Source organism: Macrotis lagotis, chromosome 7, assembly GCF_037893015.1.
Source record: "Macrotis lagotis isolate mMagLag1 chromosome 7, bilby.v1.9.chrom.fasta, whole genome shotgun sequence".
Taxonomy (NCBI): Eukaryota; Metazoa; Chordata; class Mammalia; order Peramelemorphia; family Peramelidae; genus Macrotis; species Macrotis lagotis.
The window spans coordinates 186140425-186158097 of NC_133664.1; the positions used below are offsets into that span (position 1 = coordinate 186140425).

Genomic DNA, 17673 nt, shown 5'->3' on the forward strand with positions numbered 1-17673 from the left:
AGAAACTGGTATTTTCAAATTCTGGAGCACTTCTTCATCCTACCATAGAAAGTAAAATAAAAGTAATGGGCATAATTCCTTCTCTGACTCAGTTCATATTTCTACACTAACCATAGGACAGGAATTAAAGCACCATATTTTTTTTTTTTTGCAATGCAGTGGAGTTAAGTGATTTGCCCAAGGTCACTTAGCCTAGGTAATTATTAAATGTCTGAGTTCGAATTTGAACTCAGGTCCTCCTGACTCCAGAGCTGGTGCTCTATCCACTGTGCCCCAAGCACCATTTCTTTATTGAAATTACAGCCTACTTTGAAACATCAAACCAAAAAAGCTTATTTAAAAATTATGTGCCTCCCCTTGCCCCTCCTCCCCACAAAGGAAACCCCAAAAAGCCCTTCAGGTTAATGGGCTTTTAGTAGGTATTGAACTCTGAAAAATAGAAAGGTTTCAAGAATTTGACTGTTATATTTTGGGACAGGGACAGGTAAAATGAACAACGCTTTTATTAATCATGGTGTTTTAGTCACAAACTTAAGTTCTATTTATTATCTTGAAGGAATATTAAAGCTTATATTTTAGATAATTTTTTCATTATGTTTTTGGTTTGAAATTACAAAATTATAGCTTTATCATTCTTTTGTTTTGAAATTATATTTTAAAATGAAGAACTCCCCATCCCTGATTCTCTTTCTCCTTTAAAAAATTTTTTATTATAAAACTATCTGAACTAATTTTGAATTCTTTATTCAACTTAAGCTAGGAAAAATAAGAACATGTTATATGGAAAACTGGGAATTAACAGTTTTCAGTCTCAATATACATACTAAAATTAATTTTTTAAAATAAAGTATTAGAAGATGCTTCCATTTGCTTAAATGCCTCTGATATAACATGATTTTTTTCTTTTCCTACCTCAGAGAACAAATAAAAAGAGTTAAAGATTCTGAAGATGTACCCATGGTCCTTGTAGGAAATAAATGTGATTTACCTTCCAGAACAGTAGATACAAAACAAGCTCAGGATTTAGCAAGAAGTTATGGAATTCCTTTCATTGAAACATCAGCAAAAACAAGACAGGTAAGTAAAACCACATCAAATGTTGACTGGAAAATGTTAACTGTATGAATTTACATCTATCATTTATCTGTTGCCTAGTATAAATTATGATTAAATTTGGCTTTGGTGGATTAATAATTAAACATGCTGCTTAAAATAACTGATGCTTAAGTTAATCCTTTCATATAGAATCCATGGATTTTCTTTCCTCTAATCTAGAAAGCAGGTAATCTGTTCAAATAGAAAAGAATTAATATCATTGTTCAGGAGTCTTTATCCTTTGGATGTGATTATAAAACTTGGAATTTAAGCATATTCTCACATATACTTAATTGAGCTCTCAGAATGTGCTTAATGTTAAAGATTCAAATATATTACTCTGAGTTCTGGAAGTTTTAACTTGGAGCTTTTCTATTCTCTATTGGTGCTTCGAAAAACAAAGCATATTTCTAGATATTGTTTCAATTCCATTATATTTAAAAAATAGTACTTATTCCTTGATGCAAATTATTTTGAGGAAAGCAGAGATTTTTAAAGCAAGGGATACTTAAAATGATACTTTCACAGAATTAGTCACTACTTTGTCCTGATAAATTGAATGTGAAGATTTACATTTTAAAAATACATGTGTAAATTGTTGATATCAAATTTTCAGTTAGAGAGTAGTATTAACAGCTATAAAATAGCTACATTTGGCATAATATAAAGCAAGTTCTTAATAGGGTTGTTTAAAGTTAAAATTTGCTAAATATTAAAAATGGGCATTATCCATAGGCTATACATATGGAGGAAGTCTTAGAATGAACAATAACATTAACAAAATAAAAGTGAAAATATTATACTGCATGTATGTCTGCATATTTGGCTTGAAAAACATATAAAAAATTCAAAATCAGACTCATTTTATCAACTAAAAATTTTATTTTTATATCATTGTATATTAGAAGTTTTAGAAAAATTTCTATTAACCTATTTAGACTTAGTAACAAAATTTCAGACCATTTTGTGTAGCATATAAAGTACCTGATTTACATAAATTCACAAAGAGTTTGTATAACTCCATGCTTTGATCTTTTAAGGTCTTTAAGAAAAAGGTTTAAGGGGCAGCTAGGTGACCCAGTGAATAGAGCACCGGCCCTGGAGTCAGGAGGAACTGAATTCAAATCTGGCCTCAGATACTCAATAAACTAGCTATGTGACCTTGGGCAAATCACTTAACCCAATTGCCTTGTAAAACAAATAGCAAAAAAAAAATGGTTTATGGTATGAAGCAGCATATATTGTTGAAGAGACTACACATATAGCAATAGTTAAGTAAAAATATGAGATTGTGAGCATGTGATTGTGCTAAAAAAAGGGTGGTACAAAGAGACTAAGCATTTCAGAATTTTAAAGAATTTAGCTTAGTATCAAGACACTTAATCTTTCATTTCTCCCAAGAAATTCTCTTTTAAGTTGCCTATCTGCACTGGGGAGAGAATTGTCTTTACCATATTCCCATCAGTAATGAAATGACGGATTCAAACAACAAAACAAAACCCAAAAAAGATTGTGAAGAAGTCTTATCTTGAATGAAGTAAATTTGAATTATTGTTTTGCAAGTAAAATATGGAATATTTTTGTGGCATTCAGCGTATTCATTTCTACTTCTTCCAAATACATTTATGATAAAATAACTTGGGGGAGATATAACAATTCATGATCAGAGTAAGAGATGAGCACAATATTAAGATTTCCTTTCATAGAATCAAAATTTTTTTAAACCAAATATATACAATTTTTTTTTGCATTTTTATACTCTGTTACAATTAGGGAAGATAATTGGCATAATATTAACTTCAGGGGTAGCTAGGTGGCACAGTGGATAAAGCACCGGCCCTGGAGTCAAGAGGACCTGAGTTCAAATTTGGCCTCAGACACTTATTAATTACCTAGCTGCAAAAACAAAAAAATAGTCATAATATTAATTTCACTTAAATGAAATTTTGCTGTCCATACACTAGGGCTGTAGTCACCTTCAGGCATTTGGGGATACAACTGGGAAGCTTCCTCTACTTCCTTGGTTTCTCCCAGAGAAGAATGCAAGCTTCTTTAGGGTAGCAGCTGTTTTGTTTTGTTTTGGTTTTTTTGTATTCTTAGAACCTGGTTTAGTGCTTTGTACACAATAGATACTTAATACCTTTTTTTAATTGAATTTAATTATGAGATAGTCAAGGAGCTACAGCAACAGTCTGATTGACTGATTTTGTATTGTTTTGAGTTTGGAATATTATAAGGACACTTGAACCTAGAGATAATTTTTGTTAGATATGTGATCATAACCATGTAAGGTAACATCTCTAGTTGGGGCATTAATTTCATTTAAAATGATGGAATGAACTAGATTATTTCTAAGACTTGGATGACCTCTAGGTCACATATATTGTGTTCTTTGACATTTCCACAATTTTTTTTAATATCCCCTTTGATGACCTGGCTTCTATAGGCTTTTGGCAACAGACTGAGTCTCTATAACAATTAGTAAAATTGCTGCTTGGAGTAATATGGATTTATGCCTCAGTCAGACAAGTGACATTTGGTGGAGAGAGGGAGCTCCCCTAGAGAAAAATTTTTGTACATAGACTCGCTGTGTTTATATTCCTAGATACAGAACAAAAGCAAAAAGGAAGCTTGGTTCCCAGTCTAGCTGCTTTTAAGAGCAGTGATACAGTTTTTCAAGAGAGAGGGAGATTTTGTTTCATCGTTTTTGGAGCATTAAGCATGTATCCATCCTCCTACTTTATTGAGTAGAAAAGTGAAAGGTCATAGATTTGCCTAATATTTTACAGGGCTACAAATCAAAGATAGGGAAAAAAGGAAACAGTTTTAATTCCCAGAAGGCAGTCGCTGACTTAATTCTTGATAATAGTAATAGATTAATGAATGACTAGATGAAGCAGAGCATCCTAATGATCTAAAATTTTCTCCCTTAGATTGTTATATATCAGTTCATTTTGTGATAATCAGTTGACATTTTTAGTTAAAGTATTATGGCATTCATATTTTATTTTAAAATAATAATTTGTCTTTAATATGAGATTATATAGTTTTATGTTTTTAAAAAGTTAGAGGGCCAAAAATTCTTGAGCATAAATATCTCCAATTGATAATTTCTATTATCTTACATATTTTAAGGATCTTCTAATAACTACTTTGCTACATAAATCTATTTTGAGATCTGCTTTTATTGTACATTTAAATATATATATATCCTGATTGATTCTTAAACTTTTTATTTTTTTAATTCTTAAACTTAAACAGATTTATGTTGCTAAGTTGTAAATTTGATCTGATTTATTATATTTGAACTTGATGATTTCCTTAGAATTTACTTTGTAAAAAATTTTCTGTCATCAAAATAATCAGTTGAATCTAATTTGAGGTCTCTTTAGTAAATGAAAAGATTTTAAAGGGCCATTCTGAGTACTTGTAGAGAATTTGAAATATGATATAAGAATCATAATAAATTCAAAGACATAGCCTTAAAAAAATATTGTACTTTTTATGTTCAAAGTCTTGAACTTAAGTACTTTTCCTTTGTAGGTTGCATTTCATTCTTTTCAATAATTTAAAAACCTACATTTTTTATTCTATTAGTTGCTCACAAAAGGGTAGTTGTTTCATGCTTTATGTATAATTTTTAGATTTTAAATTTAATATTAGTATTAATAAATAGCATATGATTGGGATCACACATATGCTTTATTGTTATAGAGCAGTGGTACAAACCCAAATAGAAATAAAGGCCATTAATGCACACATCAGGACCCTTGTAAACTGCATGTTGTCTTAGAAAACCACATATTAACATTTTAATATTGCCCAATTACTTTTAGTCTGGTGGTTAAATTTCTAACTGATTATGTTACATGTTTTTAAATGAAGGTCACTTCGTGGAGAATGTTTAACCAAGTAGAAAACTAGAAAACAGGTCAAACTTTCTATCCCAACTTTTGACAGAATAGTAATTGTGATTTTGAATTAAATATTCTAAAAGTAGATACCTTAAACATATAGCTCATCTTTTCCTTTTAGGTAATATTAATGATGTGCCTGAGAAATCTAAATAAATTACAGAAAGTTGAAAAGATAATAATCACACAAAGATGCTTTCCATCTATAATGTTATTTTAGGCAACATTTATGTTACAAATATTAGTGTGTACTTCAGAAATGTGTAATTATTAGAGGTAGCTAGGTGGCAGAACTCTGGATCTGAATTCAGGAAGTTCCTGAATTTAATTTTTTTTTTGTTTTGTTTTAAGTTTTTGCAAAGCAGTGGGGTTAAGTGGCTTGCCCAAGGCCACACAGCTAGGTAATTATTAAGTGTTTGAGTCCGGATTTGAACTCAGGTACTCCTGACTCCAAGGCCAGTGCTCTATCTACTGCGCCACCTAGTCGCCCCCTGAATTTAAATTTAACCTCTTAAACTTATTAGATAGGCAAGTCATTTAACCTCTCTGCCTCAGAATCTTTAAATGTCAAATGGAGATAATAGCATCTGCTTTCCAGGATTGTTATGAGGATAAAATGAGATTTGTAAAGCAGTTTGCAAACCTTGTATAAATGCTAGTTATCCTCATTACTATTATAATTTTATCTTAAAGGTAATGATTTAAAGCCAAAATTACACTTTTTAAGGTTTTTTTGCAAGGCAAATGGGGTTAAGTGAAAGATTACACTTTTTAATAATAGTTCTTTTATTATGTGTATATGCGCACATGCACACGCGTGCACACACACACTGATTTCAGATGTTGTTTATGCAAGGTAAATTAGAAATTCTAAGGCGATTTTTATCTCAGTTATCCATGGTATGGAAGCTGTGATTAGAATATAGTTCAGAAAAGGTCTACTATATCCAGGAGAAACCATTTATAATAAAAGGGTTCGTAGGCATAGGTGGAATTCTATTTCACATTAATTTACTCCTGCAGATGTTTGGAAACTGAGATAAGAAAGTGAAAAAGTATGGTGGAAGATTATTGGGTAAAGAAAAGTAGAAACAAATGTGACTGTTCTTGAAGTATACTAGGGACTAACAAAACAAAAGTTGAGGTGTGCAAGAAACAGGTGGCAGGGAAAGTATGATATAGGATTGATATTGGAACTTTTGATATTCTTAATACTTGTAACTCTCCACTTTTAAAGTTGCTAATAATTTCTTCATTTCCTTAGTGAGAATTTTGTCCTTCCCAAATTAGAAGAAACGGTGAGGATTATTCTTATTATGAATCTGATTTTCATCAGAAAGAAGAAACTGGTTCATGAAGTAGAAATGATGGGAAACTGGCAGGATTGACGGATGCTATCTTAGAATTGTTGGTGGGGAGAAAAGACAGCCTTGTTGCATTTTAGGAGAGGAGATTTCTGTAGGTCAGATGAAAGGATAGTTAGGATCTGATGAATTAAAATTTTATGGAGGAATTCATGAGTAACTTATGATATGTAAACCATTTTGAGGAAGAAGGTAAGTTGACCAAAATTTGATAATGTGTAGATCTGTAAGAACATATTACCCAATTTAGTTTTTTTTTAAGCTGCACATAGGAAAAGTAGCATAGATCCAAGAAATCCAAGTATAGTAGATAGCTATCCTTGGTACTATAAGATGTGACCTTCCAGGTTTTGTGAGTGACAGTCTTTGAAAAATATTGAAAATATGAGTACTACAGAATTAGAGTAAGAAAACAGGCTTAAAAAAGAAAACTGACCTGTCCAAGGTCATATAAGGTGACATTGTTTGGATCAAAACCAGCTCTTCTGCCTAATACAGCTCATTTTCCAAAGCTATTTTTCAAAATTGTAATCAAGAATAAGCTTCAATTAAATGCTGTTGAGTTTTTGGCATTAACTAATCTTCCCTTTAATAAAGAGTACTTACCTATGCCTCCTTGGCATAAGCAGAGTGAAAGGTAAGAAATAGAGCTATAGGTCAGTAACACAGAATGTGGAATCACTTTGTAGAGATATTAAAAAAGGAAGTCACAGTTCTTAAGAAGAAATTGAGAGAAATATAGTCAAGGACTTTGCTTTGGGTAAAAATGCACTTTTTAAACTGTGCTCCAATACTTCAGAAATAGGCATTCTTAGACCTGTCAAAAGACAAATGCTTCAGGCATCTGTGATCTCATCTAAATGGACAGTGCTCCCCCTGTGGATGGAATTTGCAGGAGGTCCACCTAATGTGCTGAAGGTTCTTGCTTGAGTTCTCTTGACATTTCATGGATATCAGTGGAACACAGACTGATCTCTCAGTCATCCTTGCCTCATTAAAACCATTTTTTAAAATAAGTTTGAGTATTTCCAGATCCCCCCCCAAAAAAATATTGTTCTATTCTTTATTCATCTTCTCTTCCAACCCTTTCCTAATCTGCCATCCATCCACACATCTTCCAAATTGATATAGCTAAAGCACAGGTCTGATCATGCCATTCAGAGTGGAAAACATCTTCCCCACTTAGCCAAGGACATTGTATTTCAGGTTAGTAAAATTAGAATAATCCTTGGTTACATTTCCCTCCCTGTTTCTGATCAGCTGGCAAGTCTTAATGATTCTACCTCTGTAATACTGCCTGCATCTGCTCCTTTTCTTTTTACTTACAAGGTCATTATACTAATTCAGGTTTTCATTATCTCTCACCTGGACTTACTGCATTAGTGGAAGTGGTCCCTTTTCTCCAGTTTCTCCCGTCTTTACTACATTCTCTTCATAGCTGCCATATGATTGCTGAAATACAATTCTAACCATGCCATTCTCTGCCTAAAAACCACTCAGTGACTATTGCCATGAAAATAAAATACCAATTTTTTTTTATCCTGCAATTGATAGCTCTTCTTATCTAGCACTCAGTTTTCTTCTCCTAGGTTATTTGTTCCCTTACCACATTCCAGCATAGCATCAGTTTTTCTGATCTCATTCTGTGTCACTCTTCCATCTCTTCTTGCCCTCTTTTATATCCCTACTGCAGGCACAGTTCAGCACATCTTTCAAAGCTCCTAAGTGCCATGTTCTATGTAGAGCTTTTCTGGATCTTACACATTGTATCCCCTGATAGACTGAAGTTACTTGAAATCAGGGCTGTTGGTGTTTTTTCCCCTTGTATTCTCCAGGTCTAGTGTAGTTCCTTGAACATAGCAGGCACTAAATATAATTCGAATGGACGCACTAGGGGAGACAACAATAGCAAAATGTGGGGTATATTTTGGTCTTTGATCTCAGACTTTTGAGAAATAGGAAGTAAAAATTTTTCAGTGTTTTAAAATGTTTACTTCACAAGGAATCAATTCCTTCTAGGTTGCTTTTATATTATTTATATTGAAATGAAAGGAAACATGATACATATAACCGACTTTAAAATTTCATTAATAGAAATTGTTAAATATGTTGTATAAGATTTATTTATTAAGTCCTTGGAATATGAAAACTTGCCATATTGTAAGTATATGTAATATGCTATTGTAATACTAGAACTTTAATATAAACCAATGGAAGGAATTACAATGAAATACAATAAATAGATAATTTTATATCTCTGTGAGGTCAGTTGATTAATTGTAAAATCAACATGAAAGATATTAAAATATTTATGAAAGGCAATTATAGCTAATTGGCCCTTAAAGTTCCAATTTATTTTCATTTTGATAGTCAACATTCTTTTGATAATAAAATTCATCCTGAAATAATGACCTCCCAATGATGATAATCTTGGTTATAATTCTAATAATGAATTCCTTGGTGGTGGTGGTGGTGGTGATTTCTTTTGAATTAATATCTTCCTCTTCTCTCTGCATTGTTAGAACCAAAATTACACCTTTATTTAATGGTGATGGGTATGTTTGTGCTTTAAAAAAAAATCAAGCATTTAGTCTTAAATCATGCAGTAATCATTGTATGTTCCTGCTGCAGAAAACTAAGAACACAAAGTTCCGTGATTTTTTTTTTCATAGCATTTATTTTGGCAGGTGCAAATAGGTCCTGAAAAATTTTCCTTTTGATGGGAATAAAAATTTAATTTTTTTTAATATATCAAGAAAATGAGTTTTTGCTTGTTTTTTGCAAGTATTTGAAACTTTCAAGTTCTTTATCTAGTTGAGTTTTAAGTGAAAAGATTTATTAAAGACTATACCTTTGTAAAAAGAATTTTGAGTTTCTTAAATTATTTTAAAATTCAAAATCACATTTAATCATTTTTCTTCATAATAATTTTAATTAAAAAAGAAAACTTGCCCCTTGATGGAATCATAAGTATAAAATTAATCATAGAAAAATAGAACAATTACAATTAAAAATGGGGAAGCCTACATTTATAGAATTTTGTTTGGATTTTGTTTGACTTTAGTCTTAAGTTGTAAGCGAAGAAAAGCCAACCACCTTTTCAGGCAAAATGTAATTTTGTTTTGAGGAGAAAACAAAATATAGCGAATCAGATTATTTACAAGATTGTCACTGAAATATTTGAAATCTTGCAGAAACTTGAACAGAGTTCTATTTGAAGGTATTGATTGTATTGTACAACTTTTTAGAATCTTTCACTCTGAAAAACAGAAGGTAAAACTTGTATTTGATATATTACAAAGTTAATTACAGTTTTACCAGTATGATTTAAATGTCTTTGTTTATAGTATAGAATACCTATTTGGGATGGACCCATATTAATTTATCACCTTGTATCATCTGGCACTTGGCTTAAATTTTTTATTGGAAGAAATAAGTATTTATGTGAATCCCTCTTGCCACATACCCTCTGAACTTTGGGATGCAACACCCTTCAAGAGAATAGATGGAAAATAAGAATGAATGAATAATAGCTTTTGTAAAGTGATTTAAGGTTTGCAAATATGTTATCTTAGTTGAATGGGTTACATCCTCCAAATTTAATTTTGACTTGATTGAAGATAAAAACTTTTATTTAAAACCAAATTCTCAAACATTTCTAGCTTTAGCTAGACTGTAGATGTATAATGATATTGAGTGTGATATCTAGTTTCAATTTTGTTTCTAGATTCTATTTTAGTTTGAAGAACTTTTTGAAAAGTAAAAGCTATAAAAATTAATTCCTAAATTGAACCAAGTATCAGTGACAGAATTATCACTTATTTTTCTAAATCCAAATATGCATAATGCTATGAGTTAATCTACCACAAATTATATAAAGTATTTTTCACACAATATATAAAGAACACTTTTTAATTTTTGTGTTTAAAAATGACTGCTTTACTAAAAGTTTATATTAATGCTTAGTAAAGGGAAAATACAGACACAGGCTGCAAGTTTTGATAAAACTGTTCTCCCACTCATACAGGTTTTGTTAAGCAGCTCTTAAAAAAATCCAGTATTCTTGCTTAGATTTCCACCCCCCTTTTTAAAAACTTGTGTTGTCCTTTTTTTTTTAAACAAGTGAAGCTCACTTAGTCAATTTTATTCCACATGGCTATCCCAATAAATTATTTTTAGCAATGAAACAAACCTTTAAAGGAGTTGTGTTTTACAATGCAGAGAGTGGAGGATGCTTTTTATACATTGGTGAGAGAGATTCGACAATACAGATTGAAAAAAATCACCAAAGAAGAAAAGACTCCTGGCTGTGTGAAAATTAAAAAATGCATTGTAATGTAATCTGGTAAGTTGAGCAAATTAAATTTTGGCAGAAAGCTGATGGTCTTTTAAAGGTAACAGTTTATAAAATCTTATAACTGCTTATAGCAGTTACATATCAAAATGCTTGTAGAGTTATAGCATTCTAATTTGAAGTACAGTTTTAATATGCTTGTTATTTTTTAACATGGTTCTAAATTCAAATTCTGCTGGAAACTTATGATAGAAAACTTAATTTAAGCTAAATTGTGATTGGGTCATGATTTTCTCATCTGTAAAATGTAAGCATATAGGAGTATAAATAATAGAAGTATATAAAATCTGGGTGAGATTTGAAAGGCCATAGCAAAAATCTTATAGACCAAAAAAAAAATCTTATAGATGAGAAAAGTGGAGTCTGGTTGGTAAGTGACTTGCCCAAGGTCACAGCCTATCCGTGTCTTTGTTAAATGACATGAAATTCACATAAAATGATTTATGATTTCCCTAAGATTATTCATTTTATAATATTTTTGGGCACAAGTGAGAAGGGAATTTACAATTATGAATTTAGTATGTTATTTATGAGACTAAGTATAGTTGTTTATTTAATTGAATATCAATCATTTGTGATCTGATCTAGGATCCTTAAAGAGTTAAACCTCCAAAAGTTGCAAATGTATTCTCTGTATGGTCTTCAAATCCAGTGTTTAGATTAAGTATAAATATAAAAGGAGTATAGTAGTGTCTTAATGCATAGTTGGTACTGCCTAAATGTTGCTGAGGTTGGACTTTCAATATTATATGCCTTTCTTTTTGGGGGGGGAAGGAAAAATTCATTTATTTTTCCTCCTGTTACTATTGGGCATCAGGAATAGAAATCTTTTAATTTTAAAATTTTTATTATTTTTAGGTTTTTGCAAGGCAGTGGGGTTAAGTGGTTTGCCCAAGGCCACACAGCTAGGTAATTATTAAGTGTCTGAGGTTGGATTTGAACTCAGGGACTCCTGTCTCCAGGGCCAGTGCTCTATCCACTGCGCCGCCTAGCTGCCCAGGAATTGAAATCTTTTGATGAAATTATTTTCTAATTAAGATGAAGAAAATTAAGTCTTTTCTTTTTATTTCTGTTTTGATTTAAATTAAGTTCTCTGGGGATAGCTTTTTTTTTTAGCAGTCATTTTTCATAAAGACTTATGTAGGGGCAGCTAGGTGGCGCAGTAGATAGAGCACCAGTCCTGGAGTCAGGAGTCCCTGAGTTCAAATCCGGCCTCAGACACTTAATAATTACCTAGCTGTGTGGCCTTGGGCAAACCACTTAACCCCACTGCCTTGCAAAAAGCCTTAAAAAAAAAGACTTAATGTAAAAATGTATATAGAAAGACCAAAGCCCTCTTGAGATTCCTGCCTCATGATGATGTTGAACCTTGTTCCTGAAGACTTTGCCAGTAAAAGATGAGGCTTCAGGTAGAGAGATTTGCTGACCATTTAGCTAAATTCAGAAAGACTGAAAGTAGTTTTGGTTACAGCAGCTTTAAAAAGCCACCTACTAAGTCACAGAAATTATGATTTGCATTATTGGGGGGGTACTGAAACCAAAGAAGTCATAGGTTGTTGAAGTCCTGAAGTATTTTATGTATATAACAATTTTGTAGATTATGTGTTTAATAGTTTAATGTGTTATTGTGACATTTTTATAATTGCTTGAATGTTGAATTTCCTATGCATTTAAATATTGCTAAGATTTGTCTTAGTTAATAAATGAAAAAATAATTAATGCTTAGTATGAGTTAAAGTTCTATATTAGGTGTTAGGGATACAAATAGAAAAGTGAGACTAGTTTCTGGTCTCAAGGAGCTTACAATCTAGTAAGACAAGACTACATATGGGGGGAATGGTTCAGCTGCAGGTCAAGTGGAAAGAAGCCCAGTGATACTTGGTTAAGCAGCAAAGCAGATGGGGAAAAACAGATTGATTACAAAGCTTTAATCAAAACTTTGTTTTAGTGCTATTATATATTAAATGTTAGTGTTGAATTTTGGCAGCATTTTTCCCTTTTCATTTTTATATTTTTTGTTCATATTGCTCTTCTATTTGATCTGGTATAATTTGATCTGTGGAAATTACTTGAATGCCTTGGATAGTTATTAAATATTTGCTAAAGAATAATTGAGAACTTTTTTTGCTGTTAGTAATGTTGTAGCACAAAGTGAAAATTTTAAAGCTACCAGCAGTGGAATCTTTCTTCAGGTTCTTAATGCTTCTGAACACATAATAATCAATGCAGAATTTAGAAAGGTAAATTATCTGCCACTTAACTGGTACCATGGGCAAGCCACTTACCAATCACTGTTTCCTGTCATAATAATATCTATTTACATCTCTATAAGTAGATTGTTAGGATTAATGTAACCTAAAAGATACTGAATGAAATCATTATACTACATTGCTGTTACCATAGCTGAAAGAATCACCGTAGTACAATATTAAATGCCAATAATCAACATTGAAATATGTATTGTTGCCTTTCACATAACAGAAGGTAGTTTAACATGGCAGAAATTAAAACTTTCATCAACTGAGATCAGATAATTTATAAATTCGTTAGAACATCAATAAAAATGAAAATGATTTCATTCTCCTGTTAGGGGCTTGACTTAGATTTAATGTTAGATTTTTGTTTCTTAGGTGCCCTCTAGTGTCTGGCTGTGAAGTATTTATATATTTATCTTTGTTCTATATCACTTTGACTTTATCTTAATAATTTACATTCCATATTGTAATATTCATTTCATTTTTAATAGTGATAAGTGACCAGGTATAAATGTCCATCAATTATAAGAAGCTCTTGGTGAATTTTCTTTTTTGGGGGGATGAACCAGCTCTGTTCCATGTCGTGGACTGCCGTTTTCAGCATTCTTATATGCTGCTTTGTTATCCAGTTAAATATTTCATCAGGTTATAAATTGTTACCTATTGAAATCCATTTTAAATGTTTTTTGCTTTTGTCATCCTCTAGAGCATTCCATATCTGAGGAACTACATAGATTTTTTTTGTGATTAGACATCATTTAAACAAGTAGAATTGCTTTTTAGCATGTATAAACTAAGCACTAAAAAACTTATTTAAGGCAATGGGGTGTTAAGTGACACAACTGTGTGTCTGAGGCTGGATTTGAACTCAGGTCCTCCTGACTCCAGGGCTGGTGCTCTATCCACTGCACCACCTAGCTGCCCCTTAGCAAATTCTTTAATTTGTTTTACCTATTAAATTGATTTTGGATGAAAGTAAGTTGAAGGCTGTTTGCATAGCTTATAGTGAAGGATGATTGAGATTTAATAGACAAAAATGCATTAATACTTAATATTTATAAATAAGGAAGACAATTATAGTGATGGATTCTTGGGATTTTTTTGGATGGATTATTTTTAATCAAGGTTCTTATTTTAGTTATTTGTCAGTTTAAAAACTTACTTGCAATAATCTTCGTGTAAAAATTTAATCATACTAAATTAGTGGTTGGCAGTAATGTTACTGAAAAAATAAGTTATTTCAAGTTCAAGGATCATTTCAGTTTATCAGTTCTACTAATAATTTTATTTTTTGAAAATTTGCTGTTTTAACCAGCCATACATATATGCAAGAATAAATACTCTCATTTGAAATTATGAAAAAATAACCTTTAAAGTATGAAAAAATGATAACTTACAGATCTTAAAAGTGTTTCTGAATATTTTTTCACAAATAAATATAGAAGCTCTTTACACAGGCTCAACCTTAATGTCTCCATCAGGAAAATGTTCCCTTCTGTTCTGTGTCTATTCAGCATATAAGATTTAGATGGTAGGGAATAACCCTGCTAAATTGATCTTGTACCTCTTGTGTATTTCAGGGTGTTGATGATGCCTTCTATACGTTAGTTCGTGAAATTCGAAAACATAAAGAAAAGATGAGCAAAGATGGTAAAAAGAAGAAAAAGAAGTCAAAGACAAAGTGTATAATTATGTAAATAAAATTTGTACTTTTTTCTCAAAGCATACTTAAGATAATTTTTTTGTACATTATACTAAATTATTAGCATTTACTTTTAGCATTATCTAGTTTTCTTTCTGCTTCATGCAAGCTCTTAGCTTTTATCTGAATGCTTATTTTAAAATGACAGTGGAAACTTTATTCCTCTAAGTGCCAGTATTCCCTTAGTGTTGGTTCTTGAACTAGCAATGCCTGTGAAAAAAAAACATTGAATATCTGAGATTTTTCCTCTTGTTTTTTGGTGCATGCACACTTGCTATAACTTTCTATTTTTTCTTGCCAATTATGAACTTAGGTGTTTTAATAAATCAATGAAGTATAATATTACATCATTTTTAAATGATCCCTATACTGTGTTTTATTTTATCCTGATAATGGATTAGTTCTTAGATATTTTAACTTCAAATGAAACTTAAATGATTGACTTTATTAATTTTGAGGATTATAAGAACCTCACATAGTCTTCCTATAGATTCTACTTATAGACATCAAGACCTGTAGTTTCAGATCACCTTTAATGAATGTAAAGTATGTCATTTAGAATTTTTAAAAATTTCCACTGCTAGCTACTATTTGTCATAGTCATTCCTTTAAAAATATATTTTTTCTATAAAAAAGGAAATAAATAAAAAAATGTTTGAAGCAGTGGAAAATAGTAAAGGCCTTTTTATTTTCCTATTTTAAATTGATTCATTCAGGCAGACTCTTTCAGTGGCCTTTACTTTAAAGGCAGACCTAATACATTTTAGAGGAGAGGTGTCAAAACTTGAAACCCTTGGGCTGCTTGCTCCCAAGAGGGGGCAGAACTAATTAAAAAAATCTAATTGGGAAATACAAAAAGGCACTATAATGTTAATATGAGTTTTTTAAAAAGTCATCACCCACAGGGATTTATTTCTGTTTTGAGTTTGACACTCTTTGTTAGAGGGTACTACACTAGAAGGTCATTTGAGGTTGTATTCAGACTCTACTGATGGAAGAAAAAAAATGAAGTGCAGAGATAGGTCATAATCCTAATTTTTTATTGCTTTTTCTTAAGAGTGGCTTTTAGATCCTTCTTTGAACTTAATTCTTTATAAACACTCGGTTTCCTTTTTGATTTGAATCATTTGGAATGAATTAGTTTTAGTTTTAAGTTTCAAAAATTAACTAGTAACTAAGATGTCTCATAGAGATTGAATGTAGTTTCCATTCTGAATAAAATAAAGTATAACTTTTCTTAAATGTTACTAAATTTAGAATCATGGAGCATTGTCTAGGCTATCAAGATATATGCAGTACCAAGGGAAAGAAATGGCCATACTTAAAAGAATTGTGATGCATAAAAGAATTCAAATGTATTTTCTTTAGGATTCTTGGAAGTTTTGATGAAGCAGGGCAATTAAAAAAACAAACAAACCTATAGGACTGTTAAGTTATTCTTCATTACTTAAATTGTGAGTGATTTGAGGAAGAAGAAAAGTTTTTATAGAAAGGGTGGGAAGGAGGAATCCTAGAAGATAAGCATTTACCTAATTATAATAGCCTTAACATTCAAAAATCCAATACTGAAGTTGAGAAAATTGACCTAGTCTTAGAATCTCTATAACATGTTTGTGGGGGAATGTAGCAGATTGTGGATAGTATGTTTCTGAGTCATTATACAAAAATTAGGAGTTCTAGGTTCTGTTTGAACTGAGTCACACTGCATAAGAATTTAGAACCTAACTTTTGTAGAGTATCAAAATCTTTGCCACTTTGTGCAGTTTTTTTAAAAACATTTGTAGAAACTGGGGCATGTTGAGTTGCAGTTTGCACAACTTTATCTTACTTGTATTCCAGTGGATTTCTTTTAATGTTTTCTAAGAACATCTCAGATTTTGTTTTGATGGCAACAAAACTTTGCATCTTGAGTCAATTACTTTATGATAATTCATTATCAGTTCTATTTATCAGAAAGGAACAATGCCTTGTGGTAGCTTTATGTAACCTTGATAATCACCTTCTAAAAAAGTAACCAGCAATTATTAAGGTGAAATTCTAGTTTTTAATTAAAGAAAATCCAATAGTATGAAGGAAAATTACTGTTTCTCCAAGTAATATGCTCAAATTAGCTTGAGAACTGATTTGTCAGTCGAACAGCTCTAAGTGCCTACTTGAATGATGAAAGTGAACATAACAAATTTACTTAAAGAAATAGAGGTGGCTGGTTGGAGAAATGACTTTGGAATTTGTTATATAATGCTACATGGGCTATATGTTCTAAAAGTTATTAATTCCACTGTCTTTAGTTACCATGTTGAAAATAGTTTTGCTTTTTTCCCCTTTTTTTTGAGTGCCAACTTCTTACTAGAACTATTTCTTAATGTACCATGTTTACCTGGAATGTATTTTAACTATTTTTGTATAGTGTAAACTGAAACATGCACATTTTGTACATTGTGCTTGTGTGTGTGTGTGAGTGTGTGTGTGTGTGTGTGTGTATGGGTGGGTGTATGTGGGTGTGTGTGTGTGTGTGTGTGTGGCATATGCAGTGTGATCCAGTTTTTCTTCATCATTTGGTTGTGCTGATCTGGAATATTGGTCGTATCAGACATAACAATTTAAAATGACCACTGTTTTAACAAATTAACTTTTAAATGTTCACAGGAGTATGTGCTGTGAAGTGATCTGAAATAGTCATATTTTTGTCATAAACTGTACTGCTCCTAATTATTGTAATGTAATAAAGTTATTGTGACTCTACTACTCTATTTCCTATGAATTGATTTCAAAATTCATTTTCTAATATTCACTCTGCAAAGGAAATTGGATTAAATCATTTCATCATAGACATTAATCTATCATTAATCACACAAGAAACTGCTTCCATATGTGCCTTAAATCATTTACCTTAATTGTGCACTACTGTATCTACTGTGTAACTTTTGGTGGTACTAAAAATTCAATGTTATTTTATCCTTAAGCATAAGATGAAAAATATCCATCAGTT

The 17673-nt window shown here is 31.3% G+C and overlaps 1 protein-coding gene across 3 annotated transcripts in view; it reads left to right on the forward strand.

Annotated features, from left to right (window-relative positions):
- Window positions 1-17426, forward strand: part of KRAS (KRAS proto-oncogene, GTPase) — a 41563-nt gene extending 24137 nt beyond the window's left edge. For 2 of the 3 annotated variants that reach the window (XM_074194235.1, XM_074194233.1), the window contains exons 4-6: window positions 918-1077; window positions 10595-10718; window positions 14563-14704. In XM_074194235.1, coding sequence (XP_074050336.1) covers window positions 918-1077; window positions 10595-10714 — 280 coding nt within the window. In that variant the 3' untranslated portion in view covers window positions 10715-10718; window positions 14563-14704. Of the gene's footprint in view, window positions 1-917; window positions 1078-10594; window positions 10719-14562 lie in introns of all 3 variants that reach the window. The other variant, XM_074194234.1, reaches the window with a different exon arrangement.
- Window positions 17427-17673: the final 247 nt, after the last annotated feature.